The sequence below is a fragment of the Anas platyrhynchos genome, chromosome 9, assembly GCF_047663525.1.
Source record: "Anas platyrhynchos isolate ZD024472 breed Pekin duck chromosome 9, IASCAAS_PekinDuck_T2T, whole genome shotgun sequence".
NCBI classification, from domain to species: domain Eukaryota; kingdom Metazoa; phylum Chordata; class Aves; order Anseriformes; family Anatidae; genus Anas; species Anas platyrhynchos.
Window position 1 is genome coordinate 11,018,202 of NC_092595.1, and position 20,305 is coordinate 11,038,506.

The window sequence follows — 20,305 nt, forward strand, 5'->3', positions numbered from 1 at the left end:
ACTCAAAGCGAGTTAAGGTTACAGCAGACAAAAGTGTAACATCCAAAAGACACTGAATAATTCAAAGGGCTTATAACGCTGTAACTTACAGAGATGGAATTCCATACGCTTAAAACTCCCGTATGCTTAGATGAGTTTCAGAGGTTCCCCTTGCTCTGTATCAGCTGTGACAGATGCTTCCCATCTTTCTCCCTGGGGATCTTTCTATCTTTTTCTGGTTCTGTTTGTGAAAGGTCTTTCATTGGGACTATATTTTCTTTTGTATTGCAGTTTTATCTTTTAGGGAACAGTCAGCCTCCAAGCTCTCTCCCTTCTTCCAGCCATAGGATCATCTCTGATTATTTTGAGTCCTTTCTTTGTGGCAGAAATACGCTTGACCAGTAGCTTTGAAAATGCTGCCACTCAGACGTGTTTAACTACAGCTATCCCCTACAGGATAGTAACTTGTGTTGGCTCTTATTTTTTTTTTTTTAGGGGCTTGTCAGAGTGACTTTACTACAGACAAAACACTTTTCTCCTGTTGAAGCAATTCTTAAATCTTTCTGCCAAACCTTCTACATGCTGAATTTTTTATTTCACGTGTGAAGTAGCTACCTCTCTTTATACAAACCTAGAAATACCTTTAAATGATACAACTTATTAATGGTTTCTGCTTAAGACTCCTCATGACAGTACCCAGGCAGCCTGGGATGTCATCTTTTCTCCCAATTTTCTCCCAATGATGTCTTTGAGGCCAGTGTGACTGCCTCTACAAGAGGAAGAGACATGTCCCTTCATGTGATAGTGCATGGCTAAAACTGATTTTTAGTGCTCTTCTGCAGAGCTATTAAGCATTGAGTACTATTAGGCTTATCTGTAAGCTGTTGTTAACAATGCTGAAAAAAAATGTTGATGAAAAATAGCAGGTTAGTAAGATATCAGTGGAATAGAGGCATGGACTGATGAACGTCCTGGGCTCGCTTGAGCAAAACTAGTTTAATACACCCAATAGGGAGGCCTTCTTTTCTTCCAGGGAAGAAAACAAGCATCTTTTGGTACACCAACTCTATCTATAGGTGGAGGCTCATCCTGCAAAGTGCCTTCCTTTGGAAGGAGCAGAGCTTTCTATACAGCCAGCTAAGGAAGCCTTCCAGTGTTGGCTGATACCCCCTTGCAAAAGGCCTACTTGTAAAAGCCAGGAGGGAGTAAGTTGAAGAGTGGTTTTGCACCCAAGTTCAGTGTTGGTGGAAGAGTGGAATTTCCTATCTAGTCTGCTCTCCATTTCTTACGAGGATACTGAAAACCAAAGAGGATGAAGAAAGGAGCCAAAGGTGGGAGGAAAAAAATACTTGAAAGTGAGTTCAGACAGTTCAGCTTCCCAGAGGTGGCGTGATGTAATGTGCAAGGCGAGGTACTGGCTATTAAAGGAACTTTTATAGTGGTGAAAGGCAGAACAATGGTGGAAGCGGTAGCCAAACATTCACAGTAGAAATGAGACAAATAATTTAACAGTATGACCGGTTCCTACTGGTTCAAAAGAAGACTGGTAAGCGATAAGTCTTCATCTCTTGATGTTTTTAGACTAGGCCTGAATGCTGTCATGGAATCCCAACTTAGTTCAACAGCTCTCGATGAATTTCTGCTGGAGCTGGAGTGATGGTTCTGGTCTGTGATGTGCATGAGGTCCCATGAGATAAGTGATGGATCTCTTGTCAAGAAGCTCAGCTTGCTGATGTTAAACCTGTAAAGCACTAGAAGTCTGAAGTGGATCGGTTGCCAGGGATTCTGCACAGAAACAATGCTGTGGTGGTGCCAAGGACCTCACAAACTGTGGAGCTGGTGTAGAAGGGGTGGTGTCTTGATTTCTTTTTGTCCTCTTCCCAGAAGAGAGCAGAGAGCCCAGGCATGGCTGGAAGATGGGAAGCGTGCACATCGTATGCTGGCAGGGTCCCTGTGTCCTGTGCAGGGTGCTAGCTAACACGTTCCTCCTGTTAGACCTCTGCCATGGCAGGTCCAGATGTCATTAAATCCAGCTGATACCACCGAATGATGATGATTTACGGCCACTGGGGATTTGTCTGCCTTTGTTCAAGGAGCTCAAGAAAGGCACTTATGGAGATGGTGCTTGGAGTGGTCAGCCATCTAGGTCAGAAGAGGTAAAAGCTGATGTTTCCAAAAATTGGCCTTCCTTCTAGCCATCTTGGGGTTTGACTTCTCCATGAGAGGCTGTGGGCTGCTTTGTTTTTTTCTTTTTCTCTAAGATGCTGAACATACCCCAACTGAAGCTGCAGGCATAGAATGTCTTTAAGGAAAGACAGCTCAAATTAACCGCCCTAAAATGTAGAACACCCCGTCCCCGAGGACACTTTGCTGCGTGTGACTGTGAGCGATTAGCAGTTAAAAGGAAAGCTGTACCCAAAGTGAATTACTTCACACATCAGGCCTTGAAAAGATCAGCTCTACACCCAGCTGTAATGCTAGGGATGCCAGAGAAACAGTGGAGTTTAAAGTTCATAAAAGCAGAAGAATTGAATTGGAAAGACAGGTCTTTGGTATCCAGGCAGTATTTTCTCACCGGCAGATCTCAAAGCATTTTCCAAAGCTTGGTAAGAACAAGGATACGTAGGGTCAGATGAACCCTGGAGTGAGTGCAAGGTTTTCAGTCACGCATTCCAGATCTCAGCTCAAATATTTTTGTGTTGGGTTTCTTTCAGAAAAGTACAGAGAGACCCTGGAGCCAGAAATACTGTATAAAAGACACAGGATAATTAGCAGCCTCCTGGAAACATGTGCAACTTTAATAAAATTTAAACTCCAATTCCTTCCCACAGGTGGAGTCCAGCAGTACTGTAGGCAGTATGTACAATTAATCTATTTTTATTCCTCTTCATCTAAAAATGTGAGTGTTAAAACATATGTAGGTAAAGCAAATGGAAAGCGTAAACCTGACCGCATGCCATGCTCATCTGAACTTGTTGCATTAGCTCTGTGAAACGCCTGGATCGCTCCTGAGCAGTGTACTCAAGTGAAGGCTCTGCTAAGAGAAACATCTTCACCTACAAACTGGACTTCTTAAAAAGCCCTATGACTTTGCAGCTCGAGAAGATATTGACTTTCCCTGCCAACCACAAAGGGGAATAAATGACTCTGGGAGGGCTCAAGTAATTATACGAAGTGCCTGGATCAACTTTTCCATGGGGATCCTGTAGCTACTGGTCTGATGGCTTAATAACGTGCTTCTGAAATGGCTGCTTTCCATTGCTGTTTCTCTCTGGGGCCAGATTTCCAGCAAGACTCCTTAGCTGCCCTTGCAGAACTGGCAGGAGGATGCTCGCTGGACTTGCATTGCATACGAAGGAGCCAACATTAACTTTTCCATAGGAAAGCTTACAGGTAGGGCAGAGCTGGGCTATGCTGCCCTAGCAGCAAACCCGGAAAAAAAAGAGGATGACTCAGAAAGTCCTAGGTCACTTCCTAGCTCTCCACCCTTCACCACTGCTTCCTGTCCCTCTGTCCTTTTCCCTCATCTCTTTGGAAGCTGGTGTAGCGGTACGGGAGGGGAGGAGGGATCATTTTGCACAGTAGGGTAGTATGGTGCCAGCAACAAAACGCGTTTTTTCCATTAGGAGACCACCAGTGCTCATCCATGTGTGTAGCTGGGTTGGTCAGGCACACGAGCCACGTGTTACTACCAGGATGTCTCGCGCCTTTGCACCTGGACCTGATCCATATTTAGCGTGTGGTGAAGGATGGCCCTTCCTTCTGTTCCTAGGAGAGCTGTTAAATCAGCAGCTATGGAAAGATATGAACCATACCAGTTTTACTTTGCATGAGCTGCTTGGCAGAAGGCAAGGGTTAGATTAGTTTGGGTGTTCAGATGTTCTTGCTGGGGAAAAGACAGTTTCTGGTATTCAGAAAGGAAAGTTGGAAGTAACTTGATTTAGGACGGAAATGAGCAATTCGGCAGTTAATAAGAAACAACCACCGGTGCAGGTGACTGTGAAAGATCTCAGACATTTTAAAATACTATGTGAAGCACCAGAGCACTCTTTTTTTCCACAACTGTGGAAAATAAAATCCCCAGAACAGAACGGAAAAGTTACAGAGCAGTCATCCTGGAATAATGTCATTTTTCCTCTATATTCCATAGGCACTGATTTCAGCACAAAAGTCCATGCGCCAAGAGGACGCTATCGACTGGAGAATGGGCACGTTATATAATATTTATTATACATTCAACGTGTTTATATAAAAGCACATTCCTTATGTAACTGTGTCACTAGGAGAACGGTGAGGCTGGATGAGTTGGTTTCTTCTTCCGTTGCTGCTCTGCTTTGCTTGTTGATGCTCAAGCACTGTCACAAGACCGTGGTGCTTGTGTTCCTGCTCTGTGTGCCCAAGTTAATCTCTTCTTTTCAAAAGCTCCATTCACCTTTGGGGTTGACTGTATTTTCTCGACTGTTGTTTCTTTTTTTAATGTAATACTTGGCTGAAAGCCTTTGGTGGTGTTGCTTTCACAAACTATGGAGTAATCTGGTTAGTGTATATTAGGAGCTGACACTTAGCTGACTAGCACAATGTTCAGTGCCTGTGCTTTTCAACTTTAAATAATACACAGGGCAGCCTCCTCAAGTGATGTAAAAGAGCGGGTAAAGAAATGCCAACTGTCAGCTTGATTTTCAGTCTGTTCTGCTCTGACATAAACCTTCCTGACAGCTCAGACCAGTGTCCTTCATATTCCAAATTAATCCAGAATTTCTTGTGGTGATGAAAGGGAAAGAAATGACTTAGAGTGAACATCCTTGACTAACCTTGCTGACACCAGAGAATTACCACCTACTCAGATACGTCCATCTGCTCTCGACAGCAGATCACAGAGCCTGTTTTCATTTGTATTCCGATGGTTTTGCCATTCAGGATCTGTCCAAGTATCCATATTGTCTGTCCAAAGTAAGGAAACTTCTTTTTTCACATCTCCAGTTCATGAGTAACAGAACAGTACCAAGATGTTAGATAAACTAGGTAGGCAATTGTATTGCAAGGAAGCTTCTGCCCACCAGTCCCACCCCCATATTTGAATGTAAGAAGTAGCCCAAAGCTTTTCAGTCATTTCTCACACATCATTCCAAGGATGGCGCAGAGGATCTGGTCTATAGCACAGGTATCAGTCTGTAGGGGTTAGAAGAAATTATGTACCATCCTTTTTCTCCCAATCCTACGTCACTGTCTGTCAGTGATGTCCATAGCAGTGGAGTTCCAGCAGAATTGCCCTTGGAGGTAGGCTAGAGTCGTAGACATCAGCCCCTCTGCATCTCCACGTCTTTCTCTGGCTGAGAACATCTTGTAGTGGAGGAAGGAGGGTGATGGATGGATGCTTATGGTGGAGTATCAGTCTCCAGCTAGAAAGCAGATTGTTTTTCATTTCTCTCACATCTTACTGTAGACTTCCTTGGGTAATTCTCGTGCTCTGTCTCGTCTAGATTCTCCATATATAGCTGTCTCCATTTCCTTCTTTGTATCTCTTTCTCCCCTGTCACTCTTATCTCAGCAGGCAGCTCGAACTTTCTTCTCCAGACCAGGAACTGAAGCAAACATCCAGGTCACCTGAATGAAAAGAACTAGGGATGTCATTACATCTAAAAATAATCCCAGTACCTGCTAGGGGATATATTTGACCCTGGACTTACTCAGCAGCCTGCATTTATTTCTAATTAGAGCCTGACTTTAGACAGAAGAATGGGTGTCGCTCCAGGGGATGACTCGATTCAAACCTCTGAAGAAATCCTGGCCAAAAAAAAACAAAAAACTGCCCCCTTCACCATGGTGGGGAACGAGTAGACTCAATTCTTGCCTTACAGTGACTCTCTGAATTCCTCTTGCTGTTATCCTCAGCAGTGGCCAGTGCCTGTTGCCAGTCATCCCTGCCCAATGTTCTTCCAAAGTCTTTAAAATACGTTTCACTCAAGAGAGTTTCTTTAAGAAATACAAAATAAAAAACTACGTTTTCTCTCAATTTGGAAGGATCTCAGAGCACCTACAGAGGTTTCAGCCCTTGTGTTCCAGGCACAGATAAGTTTCCCATTGCCCTAAAGGCTCTAACATGTTCTCCTCACATCAGGGACTTAAATGCATTTGGCAGCTCTTGAAGAACACTTCAGAGATTTGGAAGAATCATATTTTCACTGTCAGGCCAGGTAGCAGCAGCATCCAAGTGCATTGAGAGTTCTGTTGCGTTTTTTTTCCAAGCTTTATATTGGATTACGTTATCTATTAAAAGCAGCTATTTTTATGCTGAACCGTTGCCATGACCTGTATTTCGCAACTTGTATGTATACACTGAAAAAATTCTCTTGTGCTCAAAAGGTGCTTCAGTGGCAGTTGTATGAAATTTTGTGGAAAAAAAAGAAAATCTCATCTTGCTGGTTTTGGTTCTGTTGTTTTGGGGACTTGTTTACTTCTTGGTAGTTCTAGGTGTCAGCTTTGGCATTCAAACCGGTGACATTACTTCTGTCAGAGCATCACAGGCCTCCCAACATCACACTGAACCCACTCTGCAGATAATGTGAGGCATGGAGATGGAAAATAATAAAATGAAGCTCTGAGTCACTGCTGAGCCCAAGGACAGGCGCCAGGCATCTTTAGTCCCCAGTGCTCTTTCCCTGCCACTAGAAAACATGACTGTCCCTTGTGACTTAGGTGAGAGGAGTACGAGCTTTGCATTCTCTTCGAGTAATTTAGGTGGAAGGCAGAGATGTTAAACTGATATTCAGCTGAAATATTGAACCTTTGGTAGCTATTAGAAGCAGCTTAGACATGCCCTTATCTGTGCCTTGAAACAGGAAGGGGAAAATGGATTGTGTGCCTCTCCTTGTGGCTTAAAGAGGTGAGGTTTTTATTCTTGAAGAGTGGAGGGGAAGGATTCTGCCTTTTTTTTTTTTTCTTCTAACTTCTAGAAATATCCAGGCTCTTAAGCAGTTCCCCCATCTTTTCCACTGTTTTGTTTTTTTCCATGAAATCTCTCCTGGAGAACATGGGAGGCATAAAATAACAGCTTTAAATATAAATAGGTGGTAGTTAAAGGGCTGCTGTTGGTCAATCCGTAACAAAAGAAATAAATAGACAAGCTCATCTTTGCTGGGTGCTGCCTTATTGACAAAAACAGTTTCAAATAAAACTTTATTTCCATGCTAATCAACCAGATTCCATTTTCTTGATAGTTTTTGTCACAAATTCTTGCATTGCTCAGTCCTTCAGGAAAAGCATGGCAGGCGAGAATTCATTTCTAATGTAAGAAGACCAAGAAAGAAGAGGGTGAGGGGAACTATAAATAACCACCAAAATGTCACAGAGTCAGTCATTTTTTCCTCCGCAAGTCAGCTTTAGCAGTTAAGGTCAAGATAACATTTCCATGTCAATGGTCAGTTACATCAAAATTCTAAAACAGGAAGATTGAATGGAATTTTGGATTTTTTTCTTGTATTCCACCCAGATCTGACCAATTTATAGCCTCTTCAGTCTGCCAACTATGAGTTCCAGTGTTATTTTGGTTAAGCGCTTTGCCAGAGTGGCAAGCTTGGATTGGAGCATCAGGTTTATTAAAGGCTATGAAAGTAAATTCGCTACCGAAAAGAAAAGAAAAAAAAACCTACTTCTTGCTGATAGTAACTTCTTTGTTTTTCCTTTGATGCGGTTCAATTGTACTTGGATTTTGGCCTAACGATTTGCTACACAATTTTGTTTTGTTTTCACAAAGTTCTAATCAGTTTAAACTGCAAGCGGTTTAAAATGCCTCTCTAACAGCTTCCTCAGCGTTGCTAATTAAGCTTTATATCTCTGTGTTGTCCACAATTGTATCTAAACAAGGAGCAGAGTGGAGCTGTGCTCCCTGCTTGCCACATCTCCCAGCTGCGTGTAATTCCTGCTGCCTGTGCGGAAAGCAATCACGATGGGACAGATCCTTCAGGCCTTATTTAGGCAAAACTCCCAGGGTGGCATACGAGGTCAGGCACATCGTGTTTTGAGGGAAGAGAAGGATTTGATGGTGAGAACGTGTAAGGCAAGCAAGGCAGCATCTGTAGTGCAAGGACTGGAAGCGCTTGGGCTTTTAGGGAACAGCTTTGCTTTATCCCCTAGAGCACTTTGTACCGTGCAGCCCGGTGTTGTGACTGGGTTGTAGGTGCTGTCACCTGGCTGTTGTTAATAATAGGTAAAAGCACAGGCTATCAAAATGTGCAATATATTCTTCCTGTCCCTGAGGAGCAAAGCTAATGGCGTATCATCATTTTATTTCACAGTGGAGTGAACCTTGGTAGCTTTAGAAAGAAGCCCAACAAATCCTTGAGCCAGCTGAAGACGGTCACTCTGCAGTTGGCACAGCCGGCAGGTGATTCATCCCTAGGTAGCGACCCCGGGGTCTTGGAGCTATGCTAATCGCCAGCAGGGTCCAGGGATTTTGGTGGCAGCTCTGTGCCAGTTCTGCTGAGCCGCCGAAGCCTGGAACAAACCGCTTACCCCCAGCTTTCTGGGAGGGATTGTGAGGGATTTCCTTCAAATCAGAAATCTTGGAAAATCAGCATCTTACCCCAGGCAGTGTGTTATGCAGCAGGTTGGAACGAGGGCTGGAGGGCTTGTCGTGAGCTTGGGATCTCCTCGGATTAAAGAAATCTGGGGTGGATGATCCAATAAGATAAGGCAGGCTCATGCTTGGTGCTCTGCTTTGCTGATGCTCATTTCTCAGTGCTCCAGAAGCCTGGTGGGACGCTTGTTGCTCCAGCTGCAGTCCTGGTGCAACACAACCAACTTCACATGGTTACGCTGGGGTTTGTACCTGTGGTCAGCAGTGCTAACAGAAAGCATGAGCAGGTCTCACTGACATATGGTATGCACTGTTTTGGGTTTGTGTCTTTTTTTTTTGATGTCAAGATGTGAGAAGGTTTGGACACACAGCTTCAGCAGAAGGAAAATTACTGCAGGAACAGGAGCTGATTACCAAGATGTGTAACAAAGTTCCTCTACATAGCACTTGAAAGCATCCTTAACAATTACTTGATTTACTGTAGTATTATCTGTGATTACAATTGTTGTTGTTGAAAAAATTTCCTAGGCTTAGAGGATAAAAAGAGTCGTGTGAGTTGGAGAGCACTTCCCCAAGACTGCAATATTTTACTCTTGCAAATTGCAGTGGCCACACTGAAGCACTGTAACACCTATTCCCCCATCCTGCGCTACCCCAAGTCAGACTTTGGGGACTTTTGAGGTGCACGCAGTCGTTATAGATTAGCTGGAATTGTGGCTGTTAAATATCTTGTTTCCATCAAGAAACAATTTGGGCGCACAGACCACTTCACAAGTGTTTATCAAATGTAACAGCATCCTGTTTCTCCCAGGGTTGTGCAACTCCTATAGCCATTGAATTTACAGGCAAACTGAGGCACAGAGCAGGGAGCTGCCTTGCCTCTGACAGTTACATGATGGAAAAAGCAGAAGCAAAACCAGGCATTTTACCTTCAGCCCAAAAATTTACAGTACAAGTGCCTCAGTTAAGTTCCTAAGTACTGCCATTTTTAAGTGACAAAGACCCCAGTGTTGTCAGAGCGAGGAATGCACAGAAGATGAGTAGCTTCAAGTGCCAAAGAGCAGTTAAGTAACTTCCAACATGAGGCAGCTTGTGGATTTTTAGCTGGAAGGAGTCAGTGTGATTGTGGTCGGACGCTGAGCCTAATGCAGAGCAGATCGCTTAACCCTGGTGTTCCAGCATGGGTCTCAACTTGTTGGTGCTGGAGGTGGCTGTGGGTCTTCTGTAAAACAGGGCAGAGCAACAGAGACATCACCCTGTTCCTAATTTTAATTATGTTCACTGTTAAAAATATCTACCTCTAGTTAGCACGGGCAGCCTGTGAGCCTGCCAGATCCAGCAGCTGCCTTCTCGAGGGCTCCTCTCCACCCATGGGCATGCTCAGATGGCAGTAAAGCAATCCCTTAACCTCCGTTTGGTAAGATAGCTGTCTTAAGGAAGAGCAAATGGAGCTCCTTCCTCTCGCTGTAGAGCCTATTTTGATACCTGCTAATCTTTCACGAACCTCTTCTTGAACCCTGCTCCATTTTAATCATGGCCTTGATGCTACCGCACATTTGTAGACTCGATTGCCTGTTGTTGTCATTTTTACTACTCACCCAAGCCATAAAAATACATTAGTCTGTCTCTAATAGTTACAGGGCAAGGGGAAGGGACTCTTTCACCATGTATGCTGGGAGGACTCTGGGCCAGATTCACCTCCAGCTGCTCAGAGTCCAAAAACACAAAGCTGAATTGGGTTGATCCTAACAAGAAAAGCAGATTCCAGCAGAGGGGAAACATGCCAGCCATGGTATTGCTACTGTGCTGGGAAAGCCACTGAAAACCGAGCCGAATGGAAGAACTATTTGAAAGCCACTGAAAACAGCAACCTCCAGGGCCTGAGCCTACCCTGTGTAGCTGTCGGTAGCTGTGTGCTCAGCACCAACCCACATCACACTGGCAGCATTGCAGGGCTGCCAAGGTAATTTATCCCGGCATCTTTTCTCCCCTCTCCCAGCAAAACAAACTCTACCACCTAAAGAGCACCCTCACTGCTTACCACTGTGGCTGAATTAGGGACTTTTTCCAGATTATTTCTGGCTGTCAGGGGTCATGCCTCTTCCCCCCCCTGTACACATTGGCACAGATATATGGCAATGTGACCTCAGCGGCAGGGATCCAGCCGAGATCTGCCAGCACCTACCCCTCTGAGAGCAGCACAAAGGGCAGGAAAGTGTCACCCACTGCTAATAACGTGTCCAGTTGGTAAGGTAAGCAAGAAAAGTTAACCCACGCGTGCCTAGATTTTTCCCTTTGGATAGGGAGGAGGGAATTTCATGCCAGTCATTAGTGAATTAAAAGCTGCATGTGCCAAGATTTACCCATCTGTGGAGAAAGATGGTAAATCATCACTGGGGATGGCTGAGGACTTTGGGAAGGGAACTGGGGTCTCAGTCTTCAATGTTCTTTTTCTATTAAAAAAAAAAAGGTTTTGAAAGTGTTGAAATTACATCTTGACACTTAACCCCTCCACCACTGTCTGCTTTATATTTAATTTATAATCCAACTATATATTTGCAGACCAAAGCCCTAAATGAAACCATTTGAAATCATTTGAAGTGCAGCGTTTCAATTGACCTGATCTAATTTGGGGTTTATAAATTCACCAGACTTTTTGAGATTAAAGTGCTCTGTCTTCACTTAAGTATGGAAATATTTTCAAGCCTCAAAAATCATCCCACAATGGGGAAAATGTCTCCTGCTCTGCTCTCCTCACAGTCTGAGGAAATGAAGGACAGAGTCACAAGATTTAAAGCAATTCACTTACCACACTTTACTAAGTTACAGTTCAACTACAGTAGTTGACCGTGTGCCTGTTTTTAGCACAACAGTCACTTTTGGTTCCCGCAGCTAATACCATCTCCTCTGCAGTCACTCCAAAAACGTTTCTTCTCCAGTGCTCACGAAATGAGTTCATGTCCCCACGCATGAATTGCCAACATAATTTATTCCAGCAACTTCCCTCCCCTTTCCCAGCAAAACAAGCTATACCATCCTCGTGTCCCAGTGCATGAGCTCTCCTCTGTCTGCCATGCGGAGTGCAGGAGAGGTTACGTTCATTAGCATTCCAGATGAATTGCCAGCACATAAGCAGCAGTGACTAACCTCGGTGGCTTTTCTCCTGCATTCACTGCTAGGTCATTGTGGGAGGTTCCGTGCGCTGCACCGTGTTGTGAATTCCTGCTGTCACCCAAAGGTTGGTTCTGGGGGGTTTTAATCCAGGGCAGGGAAGCTGGATGTGCTGCAGCCCACAGGCTGCTTGGCTGTCGCTGCAGCGCTGCTCCTGAAGCTGTCTGCCAGCTTTCCATCTGGGACGTTCAGTTTGCAGGAGGGGATTCAACCCCTTCCAGTCCTTAATGGCTCCTGCACCCCAGAACTGTTCCCCAGCAGCTTGGATTTTCATCTTGTTTCCCACGTTTAATCCCACCATCTGCAGAGCAGCTCCCGTTGGCTTTCTGTGTCTCTGTAGGACCAAGTGTTGCTACGGGGAGGCCCTGAATGACTCCCCCTGCCATTTATTATCCGAAAGGTGTTCCCATTTTGTTGCTGGCTGGGCTGTGTTTTTTTGAAGTCTCTCACGTCTTTACCTGCAAGCAACTAATTGATAACCTGCTCGCTTCACCTGTTCTTTGCCTGCGTCTTAGTGCATGTTCACTTGGGGTTATTTCTCTTTTCAGATGTGTTAGTTTGCATTTTTCTCCCCAGCTGAGATGTTTCTTCTTTGCCACGGATAAGAAACTCTGTTCACAAGAGGCCTGGACCCAGACTCAGTCTTTAATGCAAGGCCCATTTAGAAATGGGTTGTGTCACTTGTTCCTGCCTTGTCCTTTTCAAACCCTCCCAAAATCAGGGTTGGAGACACAATGTCTCCAATAAAGGAGGTCACTCCCTGCTTCTTAGCCAAAAAATACTGGAAAATGGTGGTAAACTTCCCCTTTAGCCCTTCCTGGATAGTGGGCTGTATTCTTCTGATACGAATTAAACCACAACACCTAGGTCTGGTGTTTCCTAGCTGGTTCTTCTCTTTGCCTTACTTTGATGCTCTGCGTAGCTCATCAGATGCACCCTGGGGCTGGCAGTGGCAGCTCTGGAGGAAAAGTAAATAAAAAAAAAAAAAACAGCACCATCGTTATATCTTTCTTCATCTTGTTTGGCTTTCTAAAGGCCTAAAAGCTCCACGAAGTGCTAGGAGAGTTAGCTGAACTATAAAAGAGCGAAATCAAGAAGCCGAACTTGAAATCCTACAGCGAAGCTATTCCCATAATGTGCAGAAATACCTTTGTGCAGGTTGTTAGCTGCTGGGGCAGCATTTAGGCATGTGGGATAACCTGATTAGAGAATCAAAGAAAACCCTGTTAGCTCCACAGGCCAAATCCTGCCTTACAGCAACCCGATGTCAAATGGGCGTGAATCAAGGAAGCTTTCCCTTTGGCATCTTGTGGTAACACCTTGAAGAGAAGGGTTCGAGCCAGGGTTCTAGCAGGGAAAAAGGCTTAAGCAAATATACTCCCAGACAGGGAGTGAGCTGTAGTCTGAAACTAATGACTTTGTTTTTCCTCACTGGTACAGACTTGGAAGGATGAAAAGAATAAATTTCTCAGGTCTGATTTTCGGATTGTATCGGTTTAATCAGGAGTTGGTTAATTTAAAATGCTCGTCGTGTTTGGCTGTGAGAACGTCAGGCAGTGTGACCGAGCTGAGATTTGGGAGTAGAAGACTTGTTTCTGAAGGCATAATCCAGAAACGTGATTACCTGCCACCCTGGTCACTGCAAAACTCCCACCAAAGCCATCACAGCATGAGATGTCAGGCAAGATGATGGCAAGCTTAACTCTCCCTTGCAGTCTTAACTCTCTCTGAAACGCGTGAGTAGGAGCTGTATTAGGTCTGTAGTGAAGCAGTTCCAGGCCACGCCATTTGGTGTTAAACCCCTTTGTGGGATGGATGGCAGCTACTGGTTTGTGCTCCGCTCACAGCACCAGGTAGATTTTGCTCACTTTTGCTGTCTGGAGACCAGGCAAACTGCTTAGCAGGGCAGCTCTTGGATACATAGGTAAGCCGTGAAACTCCAGGTTGTGGGTGCTCAGTGTTTGAGTTCAGAAAGCCATCAGGAAACTTCATGGGAGGACCATCCACTCAAGGCTATTGGGCACTGAGAAGTTGAGCTCTGGCTTAGGAAGTCCCTAAGCCAGAACTTGCTGGAGGCTGGGAGTACATCCTCAGTAATTACCATATTTGTTTGTCCTGATTTCATTTGCCCTTGGCCTCTGTTGCTGGCAACTGTTGGAAACGAGGCAAGCAGTGACTTGGTGAGGCAAATGCTCCATACCTGTACGTATTCAGAAGTTGTCATAGATGCCTTACGAGTGGCACAATCTTCCATCAGCATCTGCAGATATACAGCATTCCTTCCTTGGCAGTACGGAGAACAGCAGGGATGTGGACTGAGATGATGTGATCTGCTTATGCAAAGCAAAATGGTAATTTTGCCAGGTTATTCCTCCAAGGAGAAAATTATTGACCTTGCTTTTTCTGGCATACCAGCTACTGTTATAATGATGATGATGGTGACAGTAACCAGACAGAAAGGCCAGCAATAATTCTTTCCTGCCCATTATTACAAAGCATAAAGCAAAATCCAGTCTGAAACCAAGGCTAGTCTGGCTGTGCTCTCTTTACAAATGTGTTAGACAGTTCTCAAACGGGCTGAAATTCAGGACTTTTCATATCAAGCTTTCCAAAAACAATCCTTTTGATCTTCTGATATGAACCTGTGTGTTTATATGTTTGTATCATAATTGTGATTTGCAGCCTAGAGATAATATCCAACAGCGTATGTGTGAGTGCAGAAGTAACCTCTCTGAGTTCCTGGGTGATTCATCTCCTGACAATACGTCTTGGCTGCACATGTAAGGACTGGATCTTACCCCTGAGAATATTGGCTCAGAGAAGCAATAACAGTGCGGTCAGTCAAAGCACTGTTTTCCCTGGGAATTTTGTTGCATGAGGAAGCAGAACTTCAGCCTTCCTGCGTTTATCAACGTGAGCTGCCTTTCAGCAGCTTTTTATATTTCTGTGCCTTTTTTTTTTCTTTTCCTTTTTTTTTTTTTTACTCTTCTCATTTCTGTGTATCTCAGTCATAATCAGTATTGTAATCATAGGTGTTCTGTCTCACCCAGGATTCAAACATTGATTGATATCATTGTTTGAAATCTCTAGGGTTCATCAAGCAAGAGCAGTGAGTGAAATTTTGCTTTCCTAAAGTCCAGCGAAATGACCCAGAGGTCATTGCCATAGACTTACAGGTAGCATCTCTGTGTGTTGTACCCTCAGGTCATGGCACGTGTCTTTTGGGTGCTTGGTTTAAATGGTGAATTGCACATTGGTGTCCGGAGGGCTGGAGTGTCTCACGGACAACTCTTTGAAGCACAGTTGTGTTGGTCTCTCTATAACTGACTGTAGGGCTGAGTGAGAGTTGAAATGGGGTGAATCACTCAGTGCAGCCCACTTGAAAGGTGTTTTTTTGGCTCCAGTGCTTCAGGAGCGGGCCAGTACATAAAAGCTGTGAGGCAAAAGAGCCTGGCTTTGGAGCTGGCATTTCAGTCATCTCAGACACGGTGGGCTAGAGATAAATGATTACATGAGATCATCCTGAACTGTCTTTGCAGTGCTTTTGTTGTGGTTGCTGTTTTTTTCTCCCCAGACTCACCAGCAGTTTCCCTGCTGGTAGAAGAAGATTGATTTACATACGAGGCAGATGAAGGTTCTTTATGAGACCTGTATTTGCAGAGCAGTTAAGGGGTCTCTGTACAGCCCCAGGAGCGTGAGCTTCAGCTTTGCACTGCGCATCATGGAGGTTGTCTCTGATAACTCAGCTGCAAAAGGTCATCCAGGCTGGGCAGTATGGAGGCACAGCACGCAGCAGCACGGGCTCCATAACACTCTCGTGTTCTTGGCTATAGAAGCTGCAGTGCCTTGCTGAGATGGCGCTCACATGTGGTTGTGTACGTTTTATTTGCAGAACACACTGGAGCAATGCAGTGTCTGTGCGAAGCCCATCATGGAAAGGATTCTCCGAGCCACCGGGAAGGCCTACCATCCCCACTGCTTCACCTGTGTGATGTGCCATCGCAGCCTGGATGGGATCCCCTTCACCGTGGATGCCGGTGGGAACATCCACTGCATCGAGGATTTCCATAAGTACGTCCCAAGCTGCTCTCAGTGGCTTTGCTTGTCTTTCTCTTTTGTTCCTAAAAATCCTCCTTTTCTTTTTGCTGAGCGTCCAAAAAGCTCTGGACCCTCTGCGGCTTACTCTGAAGACTCTTAAGAAGTCATCAGAGCTTTGCTTCAATCAGGCATGCTGTGACAGGCAAGATTAATTGATTAACAGCTGCTGATGCTTGATCTTGCTTAGATCTGAATTTATGGATATCCCCTGTGTTCCTCTGTTTTAAATGCTTTGCACTCCCCCTGCAGCACGTGCACGTTTCTCTTCCCTGGCTCTACCTGCACTTCCACATCAGTGTCTCTCCCCTTTGTCTACCAAGCAATTAGGAGAGGTCCTGTGCAGTTGGACTCTGCAGGTATTTGCTTACCAGCCAGAGGGATCTAGGTGTCCACAGGATGCTCACAGTTCCTCTTGTTTCTAGTTGCTAATTAGATTTTAAAGCTGCTAAAAATACAGCCCTGGTAATAATTTATAGTGAAGCCGCTATTTAAAGTAAGTTGAAAGGTATAGTTGCAAATAGCTTCTGTCATTGCCATGCTACCACCCCCATCATCACAGCTAATCTGAGGAAGACAGGTAGATATAATCAGAGCACAAATGTTTCCCCTGTATGGGAAAGACAGACACATTACACCCCTCAATTATAAGAGGAAATCAATACTGACAAATGTGAGTTTACATCTCAACCATTTATCTCTTAATTTCTAAGGGGGTAGACTTAATTAGAGCCTCGTGACATCAGTGTGTGGGCCTGAAAGCTCAAAGAAGCAGACTGACTTGACAGAAAGGAAAGCAGCCACGATCAACTCGCATGTTAAAATCCAACATGAGGATGTTCCCTGGAGCTCAGATAGGTCGGGTTAATTGACAGGTGCTGAAATGGCTGTGTGCTGGTTTGATTTTCTGTGTCAGAAGACAAGTAAGATAAAAATTGGTCTTGAGCAGAGGCCCAGCATGAGGCTAAAGCACCGGTTATGCTCATGAAAGGTTTCTCTCCAAACCAGATATGGTTTGGAGGCTGCTTCTCCTTCAAGTCCTGCAGGTCTTGAGGTTCATATTCCTTCTGGAGAAAGGTTATGAGCAAGGGTTGATGTCCATCTTCAAGTCTTTTGGCAGTGAACAGATCTGGACCTCAGGGCTCTGAGTGGAAAATGGGATGCTGTCAATCCAAGTAAAGGACATAAAATCATTGAACAAAAGGTGGAGGGGAAGGTGATGGGGGAGTAGCGGAAGACCTAGTGGGACATTCAGAATGTCTTTGGCCAGGTTGCCATGCATTCAGCAGGACTTTGGCCAGTCCCTTTTTAAATGATCAGCAATGGTATTCTGGTCTGGAGGTCAAGCACTCCACATCTTGCATACAGTTTTGATAATAAAACAGTTCCTGATGCTCATGCTACGCTTAGGTACCCCCTGAGCTTGGAGCCCCCAGGAGCACATCCACTTCCCTTGAAATCTGCAAGAGTCATTTCTGGGCCCCTGAAGTTAATATTTGGCTCATAATGAATTACCCGCAGTGGCCTGGACAGCAAAATGTTGAAGTATTTTTAAGCACTGCATTTGAGCTAAATGGCACAAGGAAGCGCCTGCATGAAGCAGCATATAATTAACTGCGATTACAGCTCCGGTCATATCCTGATCCATTTAAGTTATTTTTCAGAGTGCTCGCTATCGCCACTGTTTAATTCATTTTTCCGTTAGATCGCAGCTACACAGACATCTTTCATCTGCTGCCAGTGAAATTAATATTTTTCTTTATTCCTAGTACAGATAGATTTTTTTTTTTTAAGCTAGTTAATTCTGGGGTGGTTCATGTGACAGGCTGGGTGGCAAAGTCAATCTTTCCTAGATATTTCAGAGGAGAAGGGTCTTTGATCTCCTTGTGTTCTGATGTTTGCTATAAGCATTGCCCTCTGTCACTCCATAGCCCATGACCCTGTCTCTCATTAAAGGCAGCAGATTCTGTAGGTCTAAGTTTCTTTTTTCTGAGCAGAGAATTTGCAGCCAGAGAATTGGTACCAATATGTTTTGAACCAAAACAGCAAGTAATTATTTGCCACAGGCTAAATGTTCCCGTGCACACCCACCTGCCTGGGAGCAGAGATCAACCCTTGTCATGGGCAGATGGGGAAGCAAAACCAGAACATACATGAAATAACCAGAAACTTATGCAGTGGACAATATAAGGTGGGAAAATAAAAGGCTTGTTTTGCCTCTTTTACCAAGGGCCTGTTTCACCAATCGCCTGTTTTTAATATTTGATTTTTATTTTTTCCAAGAGATGCTTTTGGAGCAGATCCTGCTCATCTTTCTAACCTTAGGAACTGGATGAACTTTCTTAGAGCTAGGTTGAGGGTTGAGCGTAAGCATTGTGGCAGTGCATTGGTGTCACGGTCATGGGTGACTCAACAGATACTTCAGTTGTTAATTAGGGCAGGTAAAATATGCTTTGCTGACTGTCAGGTGTTCTTTAAGACCTTTCCTAAAAGTCTGCAAGATGCTCTTTAATACTCTGCAAGCCTGAAATTGCATTGTAAGATGAAAGTGCTCCTTCCTGCCTTCTTTCCAAGGAGGCAGCTGTGCAAAGCTGCAAAATGTGATGTCTGCACGTGCATATGCCATTTATACACAGGCACACATTTCTGCCTTCCTGGTGCAGTTAGCAAAAACTTTTGCTCTGAGCTTAAGAATAACTGGGGCCGTCTCTTCTTTCTTCAGGAAATTTGCACCAAGATGTTCAGTGTGTAAGGAGCCCATCATGCCCGCCCCAGGACAAGAGGAGACTGTCCGCATTGTCGCCTTGGATCGTGACTTCCATGTCCAGTGCTACCGGTGTGAGGTTAGTATTCTAATCACAAGAAGGAGAGAAAGGAAAGGCTGGTATAATTTCATTGCTGCCTCATGCTATAAACACGACAGGCATACCCTATTGTAACACTGGCTCTACAATCAAATTACTTCATTGACTCCAGCATGCAAGGAATTTTTCCTCATTTATATCAGCGCAAATGAGAAGAAAATCAGGTCCCTTATTCATAACAGGTTCATTAGGAGAGCAAGAGAATGTGACTCAGTTAATTAGAGCTTAATATTTGAGAGCATCATAAATTATAGCTTGGACACAAACGTTGCTCATGTTTATGTTCTTAAAATGAAAGCTAATGTGTGTTAGAATTTGAGCAAGATTGTACAGGAAACTCAACATATGGCTCTGGGTTGAAGAATTTTAATGGACACATAAACATGATCATTCTTGTTCAGTGCAATGCTTTTTGTGCTACTTTCCTGTTAAGTTTCATTACACACTTCATATAATTTTGATGGTAAGAATCTGAAGACAGAAGAAAAATCACCTTAAAGCAATTAGCATGTGAGAACAGCTGTGTTAGAGAACCTTCAAGAATTCCTCAATGCAAGTGTTACTTGCTGGATAATATATCAGCCAGATGGCAGGGTAAGAAAATGAGACCAAACGTATTTCTTATCGCAGTTGCAGGTTTTAATATCCAACTGGAAAGAAGGATGGACTCTGGCTTAAAAGTCTTAGCTGAGACTTGAGGCATCTGGTTCACTTCTCAGTCTGACACTGGCATCCGGGGTTCAGCCCATTACTTAGGCCTAGTTTTTGTAAGGCATTGGGGCATTTGTACGCTAAATTTTGCAGAGTCTAATTCATCATACAGCATTTCTTCATGCTGGCTGTTGAGATACCTGGGCTTCATACATGGATGTCAGAAGTAGGTGCAGTGGAGAACTGAGGACAGACACGTGGCTCCATGAAATCCATCGTAGGTCCCATAACAGTACATTATTAGCTTGGAGCATCTTCTCATGGGCAACTGAACCACTGTGGGCTTGACCTGAAGTGTTCATGTGGATTTGCTGTTCCAGAGATTGCTGCACTATGATCTCTGCATAATGCAAGTCTTCCTACAGGCACTGCATGTCAGTAAGACAATAAAGATGAGAGCTAGACTCCCAAATCAGTGAGGTACAGAAGTCTTTTGTAATCTCTGAAAATCTTTCTGTGTTTTGGCATTTGCCTCCACGTGCCTCAGCTATCTCAAGTGAAGCAATAGTTACATTCCTTTTTCTACCACAGGTGTATTTACAAACACAGATTTATCTTGAAGAGGCATGGCCATCAGCAGTCCTTGCCCAAATGATGACTGCGTGATCACACCATGAGGAGTAATTCCCAGTCTTCCTAGTAGCTATACTTAAGTCAGCCTGGAAATATACAGATAGACTTCTCTGGGGCAGGGCTTGGGCCTTTTTTGGGGGGTTTCTACTGTTCCTGTCTCAGCGAAATCCTCCTCTCAGGCACACCCTTTTGCACCAACAGCAATACAAACACAGGTGGCGGTTCTGGTCATGGGAGACAGGCAGGGAGTTTGCTTAGCTGTCACCCTGGAAAGGATGCTATAGCTTTGTGGCATTAACTCTTCCAAAGGAGATTACCTGTAGTCAGATATTAGTAC

General features: G+C 44.3%; 1 protein-coding gene across 27 annotated transcripts in view; it reads left to right on the forward strand.

Annotated features, from left to right (window-relative positions):
- LPP (LIM domain containing preferred translocation partner in lipoma) overlaps window positions 1-20,305 on the forward strand; it is a 381,390-nt gene that overhangs the window by 345,739 nt on the left and 15,346 nt on the right. For all 27 annotated transcript variants that reach the window (XM_038183924.1, XM_038183916.1, XM_072042613.1 and 24 more), the window contains 2 exons: window positions 15,618-15,796; window positions 18,543-18,663. In XM_038183924.1, coding sequence (XP_038039852.1) covers window positions 15,618-15,796; window positions 18,543-18,663 — 300 coding nt within the window. The remainder of the gene's footprint in view (window positions 1-15,617; window positions 15,797-18,542; window positions 18,664-20,305) is intronic.